Here is a 23,478-nt window from a genome sequence, read left to right as displayed (position 1 = left end):
TGGCATTAAATTTTAGTGTTCTAAATTACTCAAACTTGTTATTTAGCAGCGGTACCTCTACTGTGCTAAATTAGTGAGTTTTAACTGAGAAAGGAGACAATGTGTTTTTTTTTTCTCCAGACGTAGGTAACAACGTTCCCTGGTTTTGAATTGTTTCTGTTTAAACACAAATAACACAAAGTTATTTGTAAACTAGTGGATTGCAAAGCAAGTAAGTTTTAAAGTATGGTGACTTTCAGGTCCAGCTGGAGCATGAACAAGACTCTCTCAAACTTCAGAATCACTACAAAAAAAAAAAAAAAAAAAAAAAAAGACACCTCGCAACCATTAAACCTTTTAATTTTTCAATGAAATTAGCACAGTCTGATTTAACTTACACCAGGTGAATTACACTTGACAAAGCTTTGAAAACATAACAGACATTGTCTTTTTATTTTAGAAAAAGGAGACAAAACTGGAGCTGTGAACAACAGAAGTGGTTAAGGTAGATTTAGACTAGTTAATAGAACTACTCCAGAGCACAGAAAGAAAGCAGAACTTGGCATTCCTGCTTTCGTTATAAAACATACTGGTGAAACTAACATTTTGCAGAACATTATAAAATTAAATTATAGAAAGTTTAAAGTTATAAATAAAGACAATATAAAACACATCTTGTATCTTTTAATTGGAGTTAGAGTAACATTCCCAACTTTTCTTGGAAATTTGAAGATCTACACACAGAAGAAATGAACAAAAGAGCTGAAGTACAATAGCACCAGTCTTCTGTCATATGGAAACTGATAACTTGACACTTTCTCCCCTGTCCTCCACCATTCTAAAATCAATTTCAATGCTATGAAATTTAGCACTTCAAGCTCAGGGAAATCACAACTGAGAAACTGCTTAAAGGCTCGTCCAATTCAGAAGTGCTACATTTTGCTATTGACAGGCTTCTGGATACCAAAGTTCACACTCCAAAGTTCCTTCTGAGCATCACAATCTAATCTGCGCTTCTCCTTGTACAAGATACTCTCAGTAAGCACCTACAGTCTCTTCCCTGGGCTGCACCCAAGTTGCACGAATGAGAAGTCTTCAAACATCACACGCTTGACCCCAAACACATGCAGAAAATCAACTTTAAAGCCATCGTTTCCTTCTACTTTAAAAAAAAAAATAGTTGTACAAGACATGACAACAAAACATCAAAATAGTAGTTAATCTTAATAATTATTTACTTCTGATTTACTCATACACTAATGTGTTGCCTTTACTAAAATTATGCAGAACCTTTGTAGTGGAAAGTGTTTCAAAACACTCATCACTCAATACAGATGTTATTTGGCTAACCATCAACCCATTATCTGAGACCTTTGCACAGCTCCCTGGATATTGATACTTCCACCTAAGTCTTAATGTTTGCACCTTCTAACAATTGGTCTTTGAAAACTTCCTTTGGGTTTCATACCTCACGGAGAAAGGAGGGACCCCTTTTTTCTTCCCTCCTTTAACAAGAGGGATGTGAAATAAGGGATGAAAAATCTCTCAAGTTGGACAGGAAAAAATTATTGAGAACAGCTAGGCAGCAATTAAGAGAAAAGACCTAAACATCATTCACCACTTGCTATATGTTGATTTTTGTTAACATCTTCTGTAAAGTTTAACACCTTCAAATTACTCAGTTACAAATTACTAATCATAGTAACTGCTTTACCTACTTTTCAATACTTAGTCAAGTATTAAGCCCTTAAATAAAAAAAATAAAAAAAAAAAAAAAGTCCTCTGACATCACTGAAACTGTACCTGTTTACACTTCAGGGGAACGTCTTTTTCTTACGTCTTTTTCCCTTGAAGGATTTGAAAAGGGAAAGAGCCACAGAGGAGAGGTAATATGAATACGTACAACCACCTAGAATACTACTACTCTTACAGTATCTTGTGCAGACAACTTTTCCATAAACACAACAGTATGTTTAAACATAAGGCAAACGGACACTGGAGGCCATTAAAAAGCTCATTCGTGTGTTTCCCTTTATGAAGTAAAAGTCCAATTTCATTTAAGTGCTATAAAAGTCATCCTAACATAATGTTAAGAACTGTATTTTTAAAAAGCTGTTACCAATGCTTGTTTGTCTAACGATCTGCTTACAGAATTTACATTTTTATGCTGAAAGTAGATTTTTAAAAAACTTATTTCCAGAGAGACACTGTTTACTACACCTGATTGAGCTGGTGCTTTGACAGAATTGTAGTCTGTTACTTAGTATAGCAGCCACTGTTTTTACAATCCTTAAAACAGCAGAATTCCCAAGGCAGACTTGTCAGGAAGCTGTAAACAAATAAATCTTCCAAGATTTATTGGCAATAAACGAAGTGATCTTTAGTCCTTTAGGATTAAAAATTTCTCTGCCAAATTGGAATTTTGGAAATTGTGGTATCTACTTCCAAATTAATACTCTGGAGCAGTTTGAAAACTTGTCTCTGAGGAAGAGTCAAAATCTATTTCCAACCCAGACTCATCAGAATTTGGGAGAAAGTTAGGATAGGAGTTTAAGTCTGACTGCTCCTGCATGTTAGCAGAAGCATTTTTCACAGCTGAGTGCATGAAGCATGATGATTCCCAGAGCCAGGTTTCGAGGTCCGCAGAAGAGTGAGGCATTTTAAGGTGGCAGTAAGAAGAATGAAATTCCATAGTAGATGGGACAGTTTGACATTTTCTTAGTGATGCGCAATTGTCTTTCCTGTTTGAAAATAAAAAAAAAAAGAAAAAAAAGAAAAAGATCATTAGTGTTTCAAGGACATTTCTATTACTCTTCAGATGTGTGACAGGGAATCTTCACGTAAGAACAACACTAGAGGAAAACAGTTAATTCTAAATGCACTGGGTTCCAATACGGGACAACAGGAAAACTGTATCTAAAAGAAGGGCCCTCTGCCATTATGAGTTGTCCTCAGAAGAAGGTATAAAAGAGTTAACCCTAAAAATCACATTGTTCTGATGAGCTCAGAAGGATAGACCCAATTTGTACATCACCTCTTAAATAGTCCTGATCTCCCCAGAGCTATCCATTTGGAGTATTGGTCAATTTACCAACCACAGCACTAACTGAACATTAACAAGAATAGTCTCAACATTTACAAGTCAAGTAGCAAATATAGTCGCTCAGCTTCCCAAATGCTATCTCTGCATTTCACTTTAGAACCAGCTAATTATCCCTAACCTGAACAGCTAGAACAGAATTTTCCTACATTCTAAAACAGCACCTAAATCACCAGGTTAGTCTTTCCCAATTTGAGAAACCGGAAACTGAAGTTGTCACCAAGAATACCTAGTTTTTTCTTTCAAGTTCTTTCTCCTCTCTTGCAGTGCTTTTGGGAAAAAAAAAAAAACCCAAACAACCCACAACACCCGCTCTCACACACCAAAAAACCCAACTCACCATACACACACTCCAATATACCAGTTATAAATATATAAATATCAGTTTCTATATCTGACGTTCAGGTGCACTAGAAGATACCATCCACCTGGTTAAGTTTCCTAAAAGATTTTCAAACTGTAAACAGTGCAAATTTTTATGAGATTTAAGTTTGATTTCAGAACAGAAGCCAAATCTGATGACATAAGGGTAAGGAGTGTGAAAAAAGGTGGTGGGGATTACTTTCTGCAAAAGCAGCAGTAAATTTTTGGTGGATATCAAGACAAGTACACACCCACAGCCACCTGGAATCGTACAATGCAGGGTTCAACACACAGATTCTTGGGACCTAGCTACCTGAAAAGGGAATCCACTTAAAGGAAGGCTTCAGAAAACTTAGAAGTTTGACAGTATGTACAGTTCAGTGGGAGCTGATCACCTTGAAGTTATCATGAAAAGATACAGCAAAAGCCACATGACCACCATATTCTGTTTTATGGCCAAGAGCTTACTCTTTCCACAAGAAGAGAAATAATGTTTCTGGTTAATCATCACTCAATGACCAAATAACCCCTCTGGGAAGTTAGACCTGAGACAGTCTTGTGATACTGTGCCTTCCAAGTGCCCATTTCAGATGAAGAGTCTCATGACTGGTAAGGCTGGAATATGAGCAACATCAAGAAGCTGCTAAGTAACGCTAAAAGCGGGAAGATTGTGACACTTAAATTTATTGTGGAAAGAAGTCAGAAATATCATTAAGAAAAGAAAGAAAAAAGGACACTGGATTACACGTGGTATCAAACAACTGGAGAGATGACAGTAGGATGACAGTAGATATATACCGAGAACTACATTTCTACTCAGAGAGATGGCCTCAAATGCCATCTAGCGTTCTACAAGAAAAGGCTTTAACTGATTTCAGAAAGGGAGAAGAGATGCTATTTGCATACAGGAATTAAATGGTTCTGAATTCCAGGTAAAACTGAATTTTGCGAAAAAGAAAGTATCTCTACAACCTAATATTAAAGCTACCATTTAATACTTCCAAACCAGGAAGGAAAGCCAAGCTTCAGCCTCATCAAGTCTTCCATTAAGCCAGAACCTTTAACAGTGAGTTTGACTACCCTGTACTTCTATGGGACAGAGCAGATGAATCAGACCTTTCATGATGCCAATACAGAACCTGGCAAAGCTTCTTATGAGGAAGTCTGATCAAGCAGTTCTTCTCAGACATATCAAACCTGCATTTCTGATGGGTCAGTGTACAGGACTGCCAGTGCAAGCAGGAGCATCTTTGATCTTCCTCTTCATCCAACTTTACTACTAATAACAGGAAGACAAAAGCTCAAGACGAATAAAAGGGTATTTTTCACTTTAATTTTAAAATGTGCTGTATATAGAACATGGCAATGGTTTAATTGAAGTTACTGCTGCAGTTAGGAGTCTCCAGTGCTACATATATTTCTTGGAAGCTTTTGTGAAGCGTTTAAGAATTCTGTTCACTCCAAATTGCTTTTTGGGCTAATTTCTTTCCCCCTTCTTCTACCTCCTACCCAGTAACTCCAGGAGTTGAGATAATCATCAGAAACATTACAGTAAAATAGTAAAAAGTCTGGATTTATGCTTTTTCACACCAAATCTTAGGAGACTTCATATTTATAAGCATTTAGACCTCAGAGAGAGTCTGTTTCTCTACTTATAGCACTACTCTGACATGGTGGTGCAACACACTGTTCCAGCAACAAGCCAATTTTTTAGTAGGAAAATCTAATATGAACATTGGTCCTACTCCCTTTGTGAATGTCTGCAGAGCTCCTTGGGCAAATAGCACGCTCCTTGGCAAAAAGTTAAACAGTAATGGTATTCTCAGATTCATACTGACGTGAATTGTCACCAGTCCCCTCCATACACATAGTGCTACAAAGTTTAACATAAGTAAAAGTCTGAAAGGCTAAATCTCACACCAGTTTGGTAAGTGAGACATAACGAACCCAGTTACAATTAGCTTAGAGTAGAGGTTTTCTTCCATGGAAATAGAGGTTCCTAAAAATTTTCCTTATTTTAATTCTTTCCAACCATCTTACAAGACTGTCCTTCATATTCATCTACTACTTAACTCTTACAACCTTTCCTGTCCAGACTCATAAGAATCTAGTCTTTCTTCCAATGTTTTCCAGCTCCTACCTGGTACATCTGATTTAGCACATCTTGAGCAACCTTTTCCTCCTCTCTTCTTCCTAATTGCTCCAGTTACTGTGGAGCAGAGAATAAACAAGGTCTCTGTTCTCAGTCCAATGCCTGGTCCATAACCCGACCCTCTCCCCAAAAAGTGTAAGCCTACCAACAGGCAACATCTCTTCATCTACCATATGTAGCAGTCACCAATCAGTTATAAAGAAGAAGCATCAGAAGATATACTAAAGAAACAATGCTAAGGATTGGAAGCAGCGAAAACTGTTTCATGTTACCTTTGAGAAAATTAAAATCCTGTTTTAAGGGAGAAACTTATTAGTACTTGAAGCTCTGACAAAAGAGAGAATTTCTTTAAAAGTATCATTTGCATGCAGCAGCACTCCACTTTACCTGGATGTACAGAACAGCTTGCTTTTAGCCTGGGAATAAACTGTACCAGCAATCCGACAAAGCTGTTCTTGCATCCATCGAACATCAGCAGGCATGTCAGGAAACCAGTTTACTAGCCTACAATCAAAAACCAAATACACTTGTTTTGTAAGCAGTAGATCCAGTCTGCATGATATTCTTACATACCATGTCCAACATCCAACAAAATAACACAGCTTGCATCCTCCCCAAGTTAACTCCTCCACCAAAGTCTCCAGGTGTTCCCAGCCTCTCTAAATTTCCACCTAGTTCACTCATCAGTTTTCTACAAGTTAAGAAAAATGGCAGCACAGACCACTGCATCTCTGATGCTCAGCTGAGCAGCTGATCAGTATGTGCATTCCACACCTTGTCACCAACATTTAGGAAGCCTGCAAAAAATTCCTGTCTCCGAGACCTATTTCTGAGTGGTGGTAACTTTCTGTTCACTTTAAAGTGAAGTGGGAGAGGAAGGATGAGCAAAAGAAAAGCACAATGGAAGAACAAATAGAAGGCAGAAACAGGACAATGTCACAAAGGCTTTTTTTTTTTCCCTTATGATGCTCTTAACAGAAGCCAGTTACACTGGAGGGAGACAAGGGCGGAAAGCCCACATTAAAATTCTGTTGAAACTTGCTTCCTCCCCATCCACCAAAAAATGGCACAGAAGTGCCACATTAAGTGGCATGGAAATAAAATATTTTTCTGGACTTCTACATAGTTCCATTTACAGAACATTTGATTTTTCAAGTATTTGGTAAATATACTAATGACGTCTCCTGTTCAAGGACTGGAATTCTCTTAAGCAAGCACAAGGCTTAGGGTTCACGGTGCATTCATTTAGCATAATGTATCCTAAATTAGGCCCTGTTTCAAGAGCACAACTTTCAGTCAACGTAAACAAATCTATTAAGAAAATTTATATGGTGATTAAACACTTGATTTCACTCCTGACTTCAGAAAGAAACTAAAGCACAAGAACTATCTGGATAGAGTTCAAAAACCATTGCAGAATACAGGAATAGTAATAAAGAATGTGCTCCTGGAAAACACAATTAAGGGTGCTTCTTTCAAGCAATTAAGAGACAGCTACTACTAAAAAGAGTAAATGGTTTAGAAGTGGTCTTGGTATGTTTATTTATCTAGCCTTAAACTATAGAGGCTTTAGGAGGATGCATTTTGTAGGTAGAAATAATGGTCCTTGGACAGTTACCACTTCAATTCTAGAGTACTAGAACGCCTACAACACTGAACAAGCTCTCAATGAGTAAACTTCCAAAAGTGTAATAATTGTAAAGTTGTTTGTTAAAAGTTCTTTACCGTAAAGCAACAGAGTAAGCGGACTCTACTGGTAGCGTATATGGTAGCATCAGATAGGATATCACCCGCATTGGGAAGAGTTTAGAGAACTGAGCGTAGAATCCATTCTGTTCTTTACAAGCTTCCTGTAGTGCTTAAGAATAATTATTTTTGAAAAAGATGTTAGATATGGAAAACAGTGTAAATTATTTGCTCAAAGTTTGGTATATTATCGAGTGTTACTGAATAAGGCTCATATAGAAAATGGATTCATCTCAAGGCACTCTTACCATAAGCTCTGTTATTTCAAAGTATGTGAAACAGACTGATACCACAGAGATAAAAGGCATTACCCAGAACTTCTAAGCAATAAGCCTAAGAATTAATTTCAAATAAGAGGATGTAAAGTTCACCTCTCCAAAAAATACGTATTTTTAGTTAGAGACTCTATAACTCTTAAGGAGTTTGTTTAAATTCTAGAGTTCCTTATATTCCAGTTGTTACATATAGTTGTAAGAAACATCACACTTCAGATTTTGTTCTCCTAGGTCACTGGGATCACAAATTTCAGATCTGGAAAATACCCATCAGCATCCACAAGAAAACCTACGTAGAAGTTATAGATTAAAGAAATACCAGGAATGGTTTTGGTCTATTAACAGCTTTTTAATAAGACAGGAAAGCCAGAGAATTAGAAGTCTACAGAAGTCTGTTTTAAAAATAAGATGGGGATAACCAGTGTTTGGATTTAAGGTTCAACACTGGTGTGAAATATATAGTTACAAAAATATCATGGACACACAAAGCTTATCCAAAATCAAATGAGAATTCAATTCACAATTGCAGTGTTAAAGGTAGCTCCTTCCTCCTGCTTCAATCTTATTTCTGTAGCTAAACCAAAATGTACACGTTCACATTTAATAAGTACTTAACTTTTTTTGGGTTGAGACAGTCTCTTTATTTTACAGGCAGTTATTATGATGAAATAGAAAGCACCTTACGCAAATTCTAGGAGTAAGCAGGGGAAAAAATAAATCAAAGTTTGCCACTCAGTGTTACAGGAAACAGTCCCAAGAACGTACCTTTACGAAGTCTGGGAGGTAGACTTTCAAATATGCTCTTCTCCAAAGGCCATGAGTTTTGCTTGAGCTCATCATCAAGTACTTCCATTTTCAAAGTTTCTACTCTGTTATCTTCCCTCAATTTGTTTTTCTTCATATGGTCAACATGTTGTGCAGCCTCATGAGGATTTCTTTTTGTGAAGGACAAGTGGATATAAATTGAGTCACTCAGAATACCTGAAAAGAGTCAAGAGTCAAAGGCCTATCCTGAGCGAACATTACCTATCCAGCATCAAGTACACTTGCTCTTATAATCCCACAAATGTTTAATCACACTAATGAATACCCTTTTGGAGGTATAGGTCTTACTTTAAAAGAGGTTCTGAAGAAAGGGAAAAAGTGAACAATTAACTGAAACTGCACTGGAAACATAGTCATTTACAAAAGTTGTTTTCCAGTAAGAAAGCAAATGATTTAAAGGAGAGGAGAAAAACTGGCTCAACATTTATTTGAAAGAAAAGACCTAAAACATATCAGACATTTGGGAAATTTGGCATGGGAAGTATCACAAGGGTACTTTGAGGCACTGCTTCAACAGGGTGGAGAAGGAAGGCGAGTAGGGTTCAACACTGTTTTAAGATATATCCAAAGTACAGATCTAAATCAACATCAGTTGCCTTGCAAAACCAGTGCCAATTAAGAAATAGCACTGATAATTACCTTAGAAACAAACACTAGGTAATGAGCAAAAAGTGAAAGATACAAGAAGGCTATTTATACTCAGTTTCCAGAAAATTGTCATGAAGTTATTTATATACAAAAGACTACCAAATTTTAGTAGGAGCCATACCTACATACAACAGAATCTGCATTCTACTTACAATAACTCCTAAAAGATAGATTTCAAAATAATATAAAGTGAATTTAGCAGAAGTTATCTTAAGAGTTACAGATGAGGGGGGAAAAATTAACTCCTACAGCTGAATTAACTTAACAAGAAAGGAGATGCATAATGAATGAGTTTGGAAAGGTTGTGATTATCCTAATTAAGCATGAAGCAAGACAAACCTGTGACAGAATAAGAACAAAGGTGACAGGCTCAGTACTGTGAAAAAGGAGTACGATAGTGCAATACACAGAGGATGTGGAGGACAGACAGCAAGAAAGAGCTGCAAGGAATCTCAGATATCAGTGTCAGATGGAAACACGCACACAGGAAACTTGTGGGTGCAGTACAGCAACAGAACCCATCTTAGCACAGACAACCACAAATTATATGCTCTCTGTGCTTTTAGTCACCTGGTAAAAGGTACAAAGCAGGACTCTCTCATTAAATATTTAATAATAATACCAGAAACATCAAACTCTTAGGCAGAATCGTGATGTTCTTTAACAGTGAAGAAAATTGTTCCAAGAAAACTTGAATACTTAATGTTTAGTTATAACAGAGTGTAAGCAATGAGCAAATCAAGCTATGACTGCCTTAAAATACTGCAGCTGGTACCATCTGTAATGGTGCAAACACATTTCAGTTTCCGTTCCTCTAATCTGATTCAGTACCAACTTCCTTCTGCATCCAAAGACCAGTCACATTTAACACATGGTTAACTTCATGCTAATATCAAGTTACTGTCTTTAACTTGTTTGTCTCAAAGTGTGTAGAGCAAGAACACTTATTAATTTAAAATACCTTACAAGAATTCTAGAGTAGATCAGAGCAACTCTCAGTTCTTCTTCCTAAACTTATCTGGCTCTCAACAACTGCTACATTACAAGTTGTTGTCTTCTAAAGTCTTTCATGACACAGACTAAGGGTTTGTCTGTGACTGAGTTTATATTGTTGTTAGCCAGCTCTCAGTTCTGGACTGTAAGACTTTACCTAGAAAGTCACTTAGATGATAGCAGAGAGGAGGCGATAAGATGATACAGGTTTCACTGAAGTGGGAAACAACAGCCTATTCGTATCCTTCACAATTAACATAAAAGAAACTAATAATATTATTTCCCTAAAATTGGAATTCTTTGGTAATTTCCCTTAACAATACCTTAACATTCACTTCACACAAGTTTGACAGAAACCCAAAAGTCCAGTTTCTGTGTGGCAGCACAACTTACCTCAGGTGAATAGTTACTACAACTATGTGATTTCTACGAGAACAAAACTTACCACGATCCCTTCAAAAACCTCACAGATCTAGCCCCTTCTTAGCTACACAAAACCCCCACATCCTTTTTTTTTTAGCTCAGGTGAAGACCACATCATCAAGAAGTATATCACAAACACAGTCATCACAAGTGTAACATACCATTCTCTTTCAAGAATTTAAGAGCATCTGAATATCCTTGCTCACAGATCTCTCCTAGTACCTGCAAGCATAGGGTAAATAAGTCACAAACAAAAGGAGATCAAGAGTTTGCAGAATGAAAAGCCACTTCCATCCACCCTCCATTCTTGTAAGAAACACATTAACAATTGCTATAATTGAACAGATTCAGGTTAATATGCCTACTGCGATGATGCAGACATGATCATTGCATACATGTGCTTATTTTTCAGCTATTACAGATGCACTAATTGTTCTCCTAGAAGGACAGTATTCTAACAGTTTGCAAGAATTTCCTCCCATTCTGTTTCTTCTGACCAGCCTTTCAGCAGATTCAAGAAACAATGAAATCAAGTAGCTTGGAGTATGCCAATTCCCCTCCTTCCCTCCCAGTGCCTCCCACTTCCCAAAACTAGGAAAAGTCATCTGTGCAATTCTCAAGCTCAATCTCAGACTTAGTCTTCCAAGACTAAGTTGCAACTTAGTTGCAACACCAGCTGACCTACACAGTAGTCCTAGACAGAAAAAAATTTAAAAGTCTAGGTCTACATAAGTAGAATTTAACATTTTTCTTCAAGTGGTCAAAAAGCCCTCAATTAAAAAAAAATATGTATCTATAGCAGTCAGGAACATTACTTCTCCTTTGTAGCATACCCCAAGCCAATTGGTAAAGTCTGTTTTCATATTTTCAGCTTACACAATGGTAATTCAAGAACATTTCCCTCATCCGACCTGCAATTAAGTGCTTAGCAGAGTTTAAAGGCAACTTGCCTGTATGATGTATTAATTGAGAACTTTACAAAATCATGGAGCTTTAGAACTTCTGCTAAGTTCTGAAGCACCTGGCTAGCAAGTAAATATGAAAAGGACTACAAACTGATAGTTATTAATTTACCAATGTTGATTTTATGACAGAATCCTGTGCTAATTCCCAAATACTGAAAGCCAATAGCAGGACATGCATTTTCAGTCCAAGACTAAAAATAAGGACAATGAAGACAAACCATGAAAAAAATAGAAACCAGAAGAGAGATGTCACCAGAAAAGTTCATATGACTAGATGAAATGCCAAGATTATTGCAGCTTTCTGCAAAAGCAAGGCTTTTATATGGGAAAATGTTTTAGTAACTACATAGAGGCAGTGAGTTACCTTAGGTTCTGGTGGAAAGAGTGCTTGTGTTAAACGATAAAGATTCCCCAAACTAAGCTGAATGCTGGTGTTGGTCACATTCATTTCATGGAAGTTGGCAGAGTTCCCCTTTGGACAGATATCGCACTCTCCAGCAAAAGGCGAAACTGTGATGGTATCCTTAGATTCATAGTGAGGTAAGTTGTCACTGATTCCTCCATCCACATAGCGCTACAAAAATTCATAGAAATAAGAAGTTTCAAAGGCTGGAAATGTCTAACTAGCAGATTTCCCATGCAAGAATTAAATAGCATTTAAGACTGTAACAGAACAGTCTCTGCCCATGCTCCCAGGCTAAATGGTTTTGGTTTGGTTTTTTTTTTTTGGTAGCATGCTTTGTCCTGTAACGCCAGTTAAAAAAAAACATTCCTACTTATAGTTCCATAGATAGCCTAAGAGTATTCTATTTGGGATTCTTCTGTATGTTTAAGAAAAAGCAAGTCCATCCTAAAGATCATAATCCTACACAACACGTAGAGAACAAGTGGCACAGCTGTCTCTTCCTCCTCAAAGGAGAGCACCAAAGAGCTACCAGGGTACTTCTTTAGAAAGAATACAAGTTAAGGAATAGCTCTACACTTCAAAGCTAAAGCTCCCTGATACTAAACCATTCAGTTAGACTAAGAGTAACTTAAAATTACTCTTAGCAATTAGAATTTGATATAAAAGCATCAAAAATTTTGGACATAAAGAAACCTCAACTAAAAATGGATAATGCTTCAGAAACCTTGCCAACAGTCATAGATTATCTGTTCTGCTTTGAGTGGAAGTTTAGAAGCTTTTGTCTCCTTCACATTCAGTTGCCATTTCTGTACTTTTAGTGCATTATCACCTCACATATTTTAACATCCAAGAACTGAAGAGCTCTATATTGGGGTAACTAATCTATACTGCAGAAAGTGGCCAAAGACAACTCCTCCGCTTGCTCACAATAGCCTTTTTTTTCAGTGGGACCAACTGTAGCTATTTTGTTTTGACAGCCACAGAAGACCACTCCACATTACCAGCTTTGCTGGTATAGCGGCTGCATTTTGCTGCTTCCTCACTAGGCAACAGACATAACCTGTAGGTCCTTGTAAAATGTAAAGGTAACAGACCAGGTGTTTTCAGCAGGAGCAACCTGGATTACCAATTTCATCTGCCTTGATACTCACTCCCTGACCATTCTGAGAAACAGATTAGGAATTAGGAAGAGGACAGCTCAGAGCAATTTATCCAACATACTCTTCTAGATTAGCCCATTTCTGCCTGTCAGCTTTAGTGCAATCACTAAGGTACTCGTGCAATCACTAAGGTACTCATGCAATCACTGAATCCTTTGTGGAAGTATCAAGTACAACACAACAGGTTTGGCAAAGGAGGAGCCATGGCACGCAGCCTTCTCATGATATTAAAAGGTGGAAGTACACATCTGAATCACTGTTCTATAGTGGTAAATGGTTTTAATTATTTGGAGTTTCTGCCTATCTGTTCCCCTTAGTATTTTTTTAATCTCAAACCATTGCTGTGTTTGAAAGGGGTAAAAAAAAAAAAAAAAAAACAAAAAACCAAACAACAACAACAAAAAAAACCAACAACAAAAAACAACCCATCACATCCAAAAGCTTCAGAACTGGCAGGTACATGTACCTATTGAAAGTCATCCTTAAGTCTTTGTTTTAAAGCATATGTGCATGCAGCACCAAGCCAGTAAACAGCAAGATGCTACTAAGTTTACACACCGACCTCCTACTGTGTTTAAGTCCTACAGGATTCATGCCAAGCACGTGCAACTCAAGTTACATCAGAAATGCTTCCTAAGCATTAAAATCATATCAAAATAATTGCAAAGACCGAAAGGATACAATGATTCCTTCCTTCCCCTTTCCTCAAAATAGGACCATCCCTTGTACACTTTTGTACTCTTGAACTAAGCCTTTAAAATAACATTGCTGAATGATGACAAGAACTGAATAACCAGCTTAGCCTGGATCCACCTAAACCTTGGATTCAGTCCAACATCCTGTTTTCATAACACCTTTAATCTGGAAGAGTTTAAGGAGACATACAAGGTTTAGAAGTACAGATAAAGAAAAATCCCTATACTGTTCTAATCAATTTCGCTTAAATTTCAACATGAAGAAGAAAATACATTTCATGTCTCTCCTTGACCTTTTAGCACTTCCAGACTGCCTTGAGAACAGTCTGTAATCAACCACTGTTAAAGACGTTTTGAGTTTTGTTTTGGTTTGTTTTGTTTGTTTGTTTGGTTTTTTTCTCAATATTCTTCCCCTGCTCCTTGTGTAAGGAGCCCCAAAGTTGGAAGGAAAGCAAATGCAGGTTAATACAAAAATAATACAAAAAGCCATGAATGTCACTGCCTTGATTTGAAGTGCATGTCTACTTCCAGACCTGTTAATCAAAATACCTACAATAAACTATACTAATTTTCTGCAGTTGTTGTCCCTTTAATGGGGGATTTTAGAAAACCCAGTACAGCCATGAAGTATTAAGAGGTTTTGTAATCAACAGTGCCTGTGAAGTAATAGAACAGACTAATATACTGACACTTTACCTTTAAAAAGCAACCTTTGTTACACTGAATACATATGACAGAAGACACTAAAAAGCTTTAATTATATCTAACTGAACATGGAGCTTTAATCCAGTTTTAAAGCAGATCTACCTGCAGCAAGAACATCAAGATACACAATAAATTACATTACAATATTTATTTTTTTAAAAAACAAACAAGTGTAAGTGACCCTTCCTATGAATTTGTGCAGGTGAATGAGCATCACTTTCTTCACTAAATATTTATCCTTAAGTTAGATACTTGCTAGCTTAGAATATCCTCTTAATTACTGCATCAGCAAGCAAGAAAGTTAAGAGAGCAAGCGTGCATGCGCGTACAGGGTGAAGAAGAAATATACATAATAGATCTTCCACACATTGAGCATTTCCTTGCTTTTTCAAAAAGTTGTAACATACAGCTATGGTACTAGAAGCTACAATGAAAGTATTTAATTTACAGTAGGACAACAAAAAAAAACCTCATATATATTGTCTCTCAATATTTTCAGAATAGCTATAACTATTTTAGATCTTAACAACAGAGACTTACCACACCTCTAAATGATGGTGGAATTAGGCCACAATAAATAGGGACAAATGAGCTGCATATTAAAGCCTGCAGGAAAATGAGACCACAAAAGTTAAATGGCAAATGTTCCATTATTGAAATTATAATCTATGTTTATCTCTTTAGACGTTAGCAAAAACAACCAGGCAAGCAGCCAACAAAACCCCAGCAAGAACATTTGAATAAAAAGGGGGACGGGGGGGTGGGGAGGGTATTATCAAGCATTATTTTAAACAGGATGACGGTATTCCACATTTGTTTTTCAGAACGTAACCACACTCCATCTAAAAAATATAAAAATGGTAAGACTCACTTAAAGACCATTTCCAGAAATACTAATTAGCAAGGAAAAGTTTATGATCATTCACTCAAGCTATACATTTTCTGAGTAACCAAAGTAACTAACTGGGGACACAAATACCAACATTCTGAGATAATATTAAACTAGCTTTGTAATTGCTATTAAGAATTTTTAAAAGCTATTTTTGACTATTTCTTGATCACTGCTTTTAAAAGAATTACCTTAAAAAATTCCTATTCACGAAGGACATAGTTTCATTAGATACACTCCATTTTAAAGGCATTTATCCTTTTTAAGATTGATCACTCACACTTACTCACTGAAACAGTTAACAGATACATTGACTGGGAAACTAGTAAGTGAACTTAGTGTAATGAAGCTTGAATTAATCTTTAAAATACTGTCAAAGTCATAATATCTTAAAACATTTAAAACGGAAATCCAATGGATGATGTTAAATGCATGTAAGATAACAGAAACTTTTAAAAGTTGCCAAATATAAACATACCTGGACAACTTCTTCTTTAGAGTTAAAATTGGATATCAATGCATTTTTACCATCTGATACTCTGGTTAAGGAAATACACAGTCTGCCCGATGACAACTGGTGAGTGTTTTCTGGAAGATTTCTCATCAGTCCATCTCTTATTATCTTTATCACATTAAAGGAAGGATGAAGAGGACCCAGATTTCGCTTTCTAGCTTCTTTGGCTAATGCCAGAACATCTGCACAAGCCTGAGCTGAAAATAAAATTTATTTAATTTAAGAACAGAAGATATGTCAAAAAACAAACAAAAAAAACTTTCAGTAATAAAGCATGTCTAAAGCTCCAACTTTTCTCTCTGACTGGTGGCATGAAAATTCAATAGCTTTTTAACAGATAAAATAACTAGCCACTAGTGTTTAACAGAGTTTAGGAATTTTCGGAGTGGGAAAAAAAAATAATAAAATCACTTTAGATTTTTAAATACTCCTGGTGAAGACTCATCCACTAAGTTACTTATATGTTATTTATATGTAGACTGTAGGTGTAAAGTACCCATATAAGATGCTTCTATTAAGAATGAATCGTTCTAGAAACACATTATTTAACAAAAAACAAAGATGAGTGACTTTCCATAAGCACGTATGCATGGACATATTCCACATGCAACACTGACAAAAACCTGCAGTGTATGATGCACAGATTTAAGATCCACAGTATGTCTGCTTAAGAAGCAGAGGACCTGGGTTCATCACAGCTAGTAACATCTGTTGCACTTTAACCAAACTTAAGGTTTCACAGCACCATTTATCTTCATTTATATATATAAACACAACAAAGTGAATATTAAATGTCAAATGCAAAGAACATGAGGGAAATTTTTTAAAACAGAGGGTAAGGAATGTGGAGGAGATCTGTAACATCTCTCACACAGATCTCCACCTAAATAGGTACATTTTTAACAATATGTAACAGACATACAATATTTTTTCTCTAATAAAATCAGCATCTGGGAACTAGATCAAACCACTACAGAAGACACAATTGTTCCCAAAGAACTCTAAAATAACTCTAACAACCACACACCTAGTCATAGTAAGAACAGCGGCTCATCCACCTGCAATGTTTTGTTTGAATTTTTGAAGTCATATTGCTCCAGGGCACACTTTGAGGAAATTGCCTGATAAGCTTGTCAACTTGGCTGGGGAAAAGGGGTGGGGGGCGAAGGTCAAAGTAACAGGTTATTAACCTGTGATATGCCACAAGGTCACCTAAAAATACTTTCAGAACGTACATGTTTTAACTCACATAGACTCTTTCTAGAATAGATAGGATTCAACTTCTCAAGTTAAATGTGAGCACTGCACTGGAAACAACTCTGCTTAAGCCTTTGAGTTCAGATTAATTTCCAAAAATGTTATCTACAAAGTTATTTTTCCCCTCAAATAGCAACACCTAGACCTTTCTCATTCTTAACACAGTAAACCAAGAGTCTATGTTCAAAAGAGTATCTCTCAAAAGATCTGAGGTGTCAGAGACTTCATTTTTGCCCCTACTTTTTTTTTTTATTCCACCCTTGCAGAGTGAAGTCTTGGGCCATGAATCCACTGATTGGCCTGATCCCACCTCCAACCTCAGAAAATGGCAAACAATTTGGAGACAGCTCACTGCTCACAGTCAAATATATGCTCATGTTAGTAAAACACATTTTACATGCAATTAAAAAAAATTACACAAGTCACATTCCAGCAAGTGAGGAAGTTATTTCCAAAAGCAGTCATGTAGACAGTTTCAGCAGTTCTATTTTTTATACACTTAGATATAAATCACCACCTCCCTTTCTTTTTCATAAACTAATTTACAATCATAGAATAGTTTGGGTTGGAAGGGACCTTCAAAAGTCATCTAGTCCAGCCCACCTGCAAGGAGCAGGGACATCTCCAACCAGATCAGGTTGCCCAGAGCCCGGTCTAACCTGGCCTTGAACGTTTCCAGGGATGGGGCATCCACCACCTCACTGGGCAACCTGTTCCAATGTTCACCACCCTCAGTGTAAAAAATTCAGCAATGTTCAATCTTCTAAACTTTCTAAAGAGAGAAATCGGGCACGTTGGAGGAGTCCAAGATACTGAACTACCAGAAGTGTTAGGAACAGCAGTCTTAACACGAGTTGATTTCCTTCTGCAAAATAAGTACATTTTTGAAAACTTATGCACCAAGCAAGTAAATTGCTTGTTCTAAAAAACAGACCAAGATGCACTAGGTGCATGGACACATGAGCAGACAAATACATATGCTTTCATGTATCTGCTGGGTCTTGACCCTGTTTTTCTAGGTAGCATCCTGTGAAATTGAAGCTCAGGCTATTACTTAAGTTCGAAGCATGGTAACATCTTCACTCATTTGCACTGCAGGCTTGTTTCTGCAGCAAAAAAAAAAAAAAAAAAAGTAAACCAGTGCCCTCTACTAACCTTGTGTTGTGATTATTTACCTCTCACTGTAAAAAAAAAAGTCAGGAAAGTATCAGCCCACTTTACATACCCCATTAAAGGGCTGCAAAACAGATGACCTCTAACAGTTTAGATTTGAACTCCTCTCATTTCAACTTCCTTTCAGAAAATAACTACCCATCAAAATCAAATTTGATTTCACAGTTTACCCATCTTTTCCACGCATAGGAATTTCTACATTTGAGCTCGTCTATAAGGGAAAAAAATAAGAAAAAAAAATCAAGTTTACATATTTTGTTTATTGTATCCTATTTTAAATATGCGAAGGGCTCCTAAGCAGAAAAAATAATGTAGCATCTACCCAAGAGTAATATTAAAACACTGAAAATTTAAAAAGCCGTTCATTATTAATTCAACAGACTTCAAAGTATTCCAACTTATTTTCTTTCTCCCTTCCTTCCTCAACCGGATTAAAGCACAGTTACCTCCCAGGCAAGTGTATTCCAAAACGGAATCTTCTCCTTCCATGACAACAGAAAGGACAGAGGGCAAGACCACAAGTCAAACTGATATTTTAGGCAGACATTGCTACCCCCGTTTTATTTTTTGAAATGCAAAGCAGCTAAAGAAATTAATGTTCCTATTAAATGTGAACTGTTTCTAGTTATATTTCCGTATTCCTATTTTTAATGGTTAAATAACTATTAATTCATTTCCCACAGAGTAATATCTGACATCATATTTACAGCCCCCACCAAACCTGTTCTCTTTAGTGCCCCCCTAGAATAGATGACCACATCACCACCAAAATACCAATCTCCAAGACATCCATGGGGAAGGTCTAACAATAGGAATGCACCTTAACAGTTCCAATTTGGAGCAGCCTGGAATGCACATCATCCTCAGAACAGTCACCTCTAGAATTCTCCCTCTGCCTTCCCCCAAATTCAATGAAGGAAACTTCTTCCTCAGTTTGGAAGAGTACTTTTTATTTTTTTTTTTATTCAATGGCTAATGTTTGCATTTATTCAACCTTGAAATTCTACAGACTCTCAGTTTGCCTATCCAACAGGTAACATGAAGCACAAAGAAAACCCTCTATTTAAAACATCCAACTACAAACCTGTAAGACATGAAATATGCATGTCAATTTTAGTCAAAAACCCTGTGCACATATATACATACACACTTGTAGTTTTATGTCCACTGACAAGTGCAATAATTCAGCACTGGGTCCAGTCAAGTCTCAAACACCTCCAAGGATGGAGATCTTTCAGCCTCTCTGAGTACCTGATCCACTATTTTACCACTCTCACGGTAATTTTCTCTTCCTTATATCTAATTAGAATTTGCCATGCTCCAGCTTGTGTCTGCTGCCTGTCACCCTTCCACTACCCACCTCTGAGAAGAGTCTGGCTCTGTCTTCGCACTAGTGAAATGCAACTGTGACAACACGTGGGACTTACAACCACAACTGCAGAAATAACAAATACTATGTACTAAGTATACCAACGTAACGGAGGTATACAATATGAACTAATGAAATACATCAAATTATTATACCACATAGTGTTTCTTTAGAGCTTGTTTACAGTCCTCTGCTGTCACATAAAACAGACAAAAAATTAGCAGCTAAAAAGATACAGAATTAATATGGAAATAGCTTCTTAGTTTGATGAATTTACAGTGATTCGCAGGTTTTAGAATGCAGTTGGTTTCAAATTGCCTTCTCTTAAAAAGGCCTGCAGAAGAAATACACTTGCCCATGAAATATAGTATCTTGGGCACTGACCACACACATACTAGCTATTTTATTAGCTAGAGAAAAGCAAAAATCCCAGTTGGCATATGAGAAGGGAAAGACAAGGCAATAATTTGAAGTCTGCAAGTCTCAATTATTAAAATACAAAAAATTTTTAAAGCTGCTAATAACACATACTTTCAGGTAAACAATATACTTTTTTTTTTTTGTGCTGAAGGGCACTTCAAATATTTAAAGCAGCTTCCTTCTTAAACCAATTTAAACTGTGTTAGAACTTAAAATTGGATATATTCCAAAACAGCTGTTGTGGATAAATATTTCTTTTACAAGCTGATATTAGGCTCATAATAACTCAAGTGTGTTATATTAGGACATCACAACAAAGCTCAATTAAAAAGTTTAAGTAGCGTAAGTTTACTGATAAAGCTTTGAAGAAATTAAGCATATGTGGTAGAGATCAGTGGCTAAGCAGCAGGGACAAGCACTTCACAGCACTATGCTCTTGCACGTACAGAGAACTTCTGTTCGTTTTAGTCAGTGAATTGTTCCCTCAGAAGTTTATAAGGAAACCTCAAACCCTCTCCAAACTCAAAATAAGCACTCATCGTTTTCCTCCTCTACTTATAAATAAGATGAAATGTGAACTTACAAAATCTTCTAATTCAAAACCTGTTGATGGTACTGTTAACAGAAACAACCAGCGTTGAGTCATGAACTAGAAAAGCTTTTTATTCAGTGGATCTCTTTGGTTTAAAAGGAAAACCATTTACAGATTTCCAGGCATTTCGTTTTTAACTGCATTCTAGACACTATCCTGAACACCCTGATATTCTACTTTTATCAAGCTGCTTTAACGTGCAGCACGTCTAATTTACTACATAAATGTATATTTGGGTTCTCATGAGCCCTAAATACGTGAAAGGGCAAGGGATCCTTTTCGTACTGTTAGACAGTAAACGCTTATTTCACAAGAGAGACTACATTTAGCTGTAAGCTAACATCTTTTCATCGGAAAAAAAAAATCCAGTATAAATCAAAACGGGATTAACTCTATTACTGAAATTACAATTAAAATCAGTTATTTTAATCAGTCCACTGCTTCTAATCATACACCTAAGTGACCCCTGCAATACACACTGTGCACAGCTTAAAGAGGAAAAGCGTGTTAAAGCTACTCTAAGCCCTGACCTTAACTCTCTTAGCTGTACCCCAAGAGAGGAGAAGCTTTAGAGGAAGCAAGTTAAAGCTAACTGGAGCTACACGTGAGAAGGTAACTACAGAAGAGAGGCGTTTATTGTTTCCCAAGAGAGCCTCGGCATCCTGTTTCCAACGGCGGGCAGGGTCAGCTGGCTTTGCTCTGACGGGCGGCAGGACCCAGCCACCTCCCGCTCTCCCAACGGTTCCCCGTTCCTCTGCTCCGCACGAAGGTGGGCGCCGTCGTCACCGAGCCGGTATCTGCAGCTCCCAGGCCCCCCCAGGGACCCCTCAGACGGACACCGGTCTCTGTGCCTGCACCCGGGGAAGCAAACTCCGGCCGTTTCACTAGGCAGGTGTTGAAATCGGACCCGTAAGAGGATTTCCTGAGCCCGGGAGGTTGTTAAATACCCGCCCACGGCGAAGACAGGTTAACTGTCGCGTCCCCCACCCTCAAGGAGACACACAGTTTTTGTGTATTTCACTGGGAGCTAATACGTGCACAGGACAAGACGTAAAGGAATAGGAAAAAAAAAAAAAAAAAAAAGACAACTCAGCACCCACAGGACCGTATCACCCGCTCGGATTTAATTCTATAAAGGAGGGCACGCTCCTCTTCGGGGACGGAAAAGGAGAAAAAGAGAGAAAACAGCCAGACCCGCAGGGAAGGGCAGCCCAGCCGACCCCGCCAGCCCGCAGAGGAGCCGGCCCGGAGCCGTCTTCCACCGCCGCCGCCACGGCTGGCGGGGTCGGCCCGGTTCCCCACGCCACATCTGCCCCTTCCCGCAGGCCCGCTTCGGCTCGGCCCCACCCGCGATGGCTCGCCTCGCTTCGGTCCCCACCGCCCGCCACCCTTCTCCCCTTAAGCCCCCCGGACCCCCCAACCCCCGCTGCCGGGCGCAGCCGCTGACCCAGAGAGCCGCCTCCCACCAGGACGGCGCCGGCGAGGGCCCCCGCGGAGGCGCCGTAGATGTGCCGGGCGTCGCGGATGACGTGGGGGGCGCGCTCCTGCAGGCAGGTGGCGGCGCCGATGTGGTAGACGCCTAGGAAGCCGCAGCCGGCGAACGAGACGCTCCAGCCCCGCTCGCGGTCCAGCATCGTCACCAACGGGCGGCGAAGCACACCTCCCGCCGCAGCAGCCGCTGCCCAGCGACTGCGGCGCCGGCGGCGGGAGCCGCCCCGCGGCTTAGATGGCAGCCGCGCCCAGCGCCGCCGGCCCGCGCAGCAGCCAATCCCGCGCTTCCGCTCGCCTCGCCCGGCGTGGCCCAAGGCGCCTCAGCCAACCCAAGGGCAGATGCAAACGAAGCTCCGCCTCTTATCGCTCCACCCCCTCCCCGCCCATCGGCGGGAGGGCGGGCGCGCGCCGGGGGGCCTAGCCTCTGCGTGACCGGGTCCTCGCGTGGCACAGCCACGGCTCCCTCAGCCCCCGCGAGTGGGGCGGGCTCCCCGGCTCCGGCTGCTCCCGAGCACCCCACCCACGGCCGTACGGCGCGAAACGGGGCCTGGGCTGGGTTCGGCGAGGCTTGAGAGTTTGCAGGTTAGGAAGGCAGGCAGCGCTGGGATCCGCCGCAGCAGCCGGAGGTGCGGGCTCAGCCCTCACCCCGGTCGTCCGCGGCTCAAAGGAATACATCGCGCTAGCGCGTACAGTCAGTCGTATTTCATGACCTGCTGTAAGAGCAAGCACCGTTTAATAATCCTGTCATTAAGGGAAGAAAATTCAAGATGACAACACCAGGCTTATAATAGGAAGATTATAGAATAATCTGTTTTTTCCTCCTCAGACCGTTAACTTACACAATTCTGCATTCACGTTCTGCCGACAAGCACAGCAGCCAAACGTCATTTGAATTGTAAAACGGTGTCATCGAGCAGAGCTTCAGTAGTACCCACCTGACTGATCCATCAAAACCAGGCGTCAGGTACTGAGGGACATTCGGAGGTCTCATAATGGCATCTTTAAGGCTTTGAAGACCTCCAGAACACCTGTAGCACACTGACAGAGCAATTGGCACCAACTGATTAATGTGATCACTTGCAATCGTCTTTACAGGACTGCTTAATGCAGTGCTGCGTCACAACGTCTAACTTAGCAAAGAGATGGATCTCGCACGATGCTGTGCTAATAAACTGTTTGCAGCTACTTAATAAGCTTGTACGAAGAACGTGCTGTGTCTGTGTCAACCGGCCCTGACTCGTCTGCGCCAGTGTAGCAATACCATTGTGCTTTCGGCTCTGCTGACTGTCTTCACTAGTAGTTCAGGTATTTCTTTGGAGCACTGCATTGCAGGCCAGA

The 23,478-nt window shown here is 39.0% G+C and overlaps 1 protein-coding gene across 1 annotated transcript; it reads right to left on the bottom strand.

Moving 5' to 3' along the window:
• Positions 1-322: 322 nt before the first annotated feature.
• LOC104486759 (1-acylglycerol-3-phosphate O-acyltransferase Pnpla3-like) lies at positions 323-22,302 on the bottom strand. The gene is made up of 9 exons (XM_086757550.1): positions 22,097-22,302; positions 15,803-16,035; positions 14,976-15,041; positions 11,834-12,043; positions 10,666-10,726; positions 8,381-8,596; positions 7,320-7,452; positions 5,982-6,098; positions 323-2,720 (listed from the first exon to the last, which is right to left on the bottom strand). Exons 1-9 carry the CDS (start codon positions 22,281-22,283, stop codon positions 2,429-2,431), a joined length of 1,515 nt encoding a protein of 504 aa, XP_086613676.1. The 5' UTR covers positions 22,284-22,302; the 3' UTR covers positions 323-2,428.
• Positions 22,303-23,478: the final 1,176 nt, after the last annotated feature.

The sequence above is a fragment of the Chlamydotis macqueenii genome, chromosome 1 (assembly GCF_036417535.1).
Source record: "Chlamydotis macqueenii isolate bChlMac1 chromosome 1, bChlMac1.mat, whole genome shotgun sequence".
Classification (NCBI taxonomy): Eukaryota; Metazoa; Chordata; class Aves; order Otidiformes; family Otididae; genus Chlamydotis; species Chlamydotis macqueenii.
Note: the sequence above shows the minus strand (reverse complement) of the source record. Positions and strands in the feature narration are given on the sequence as shown.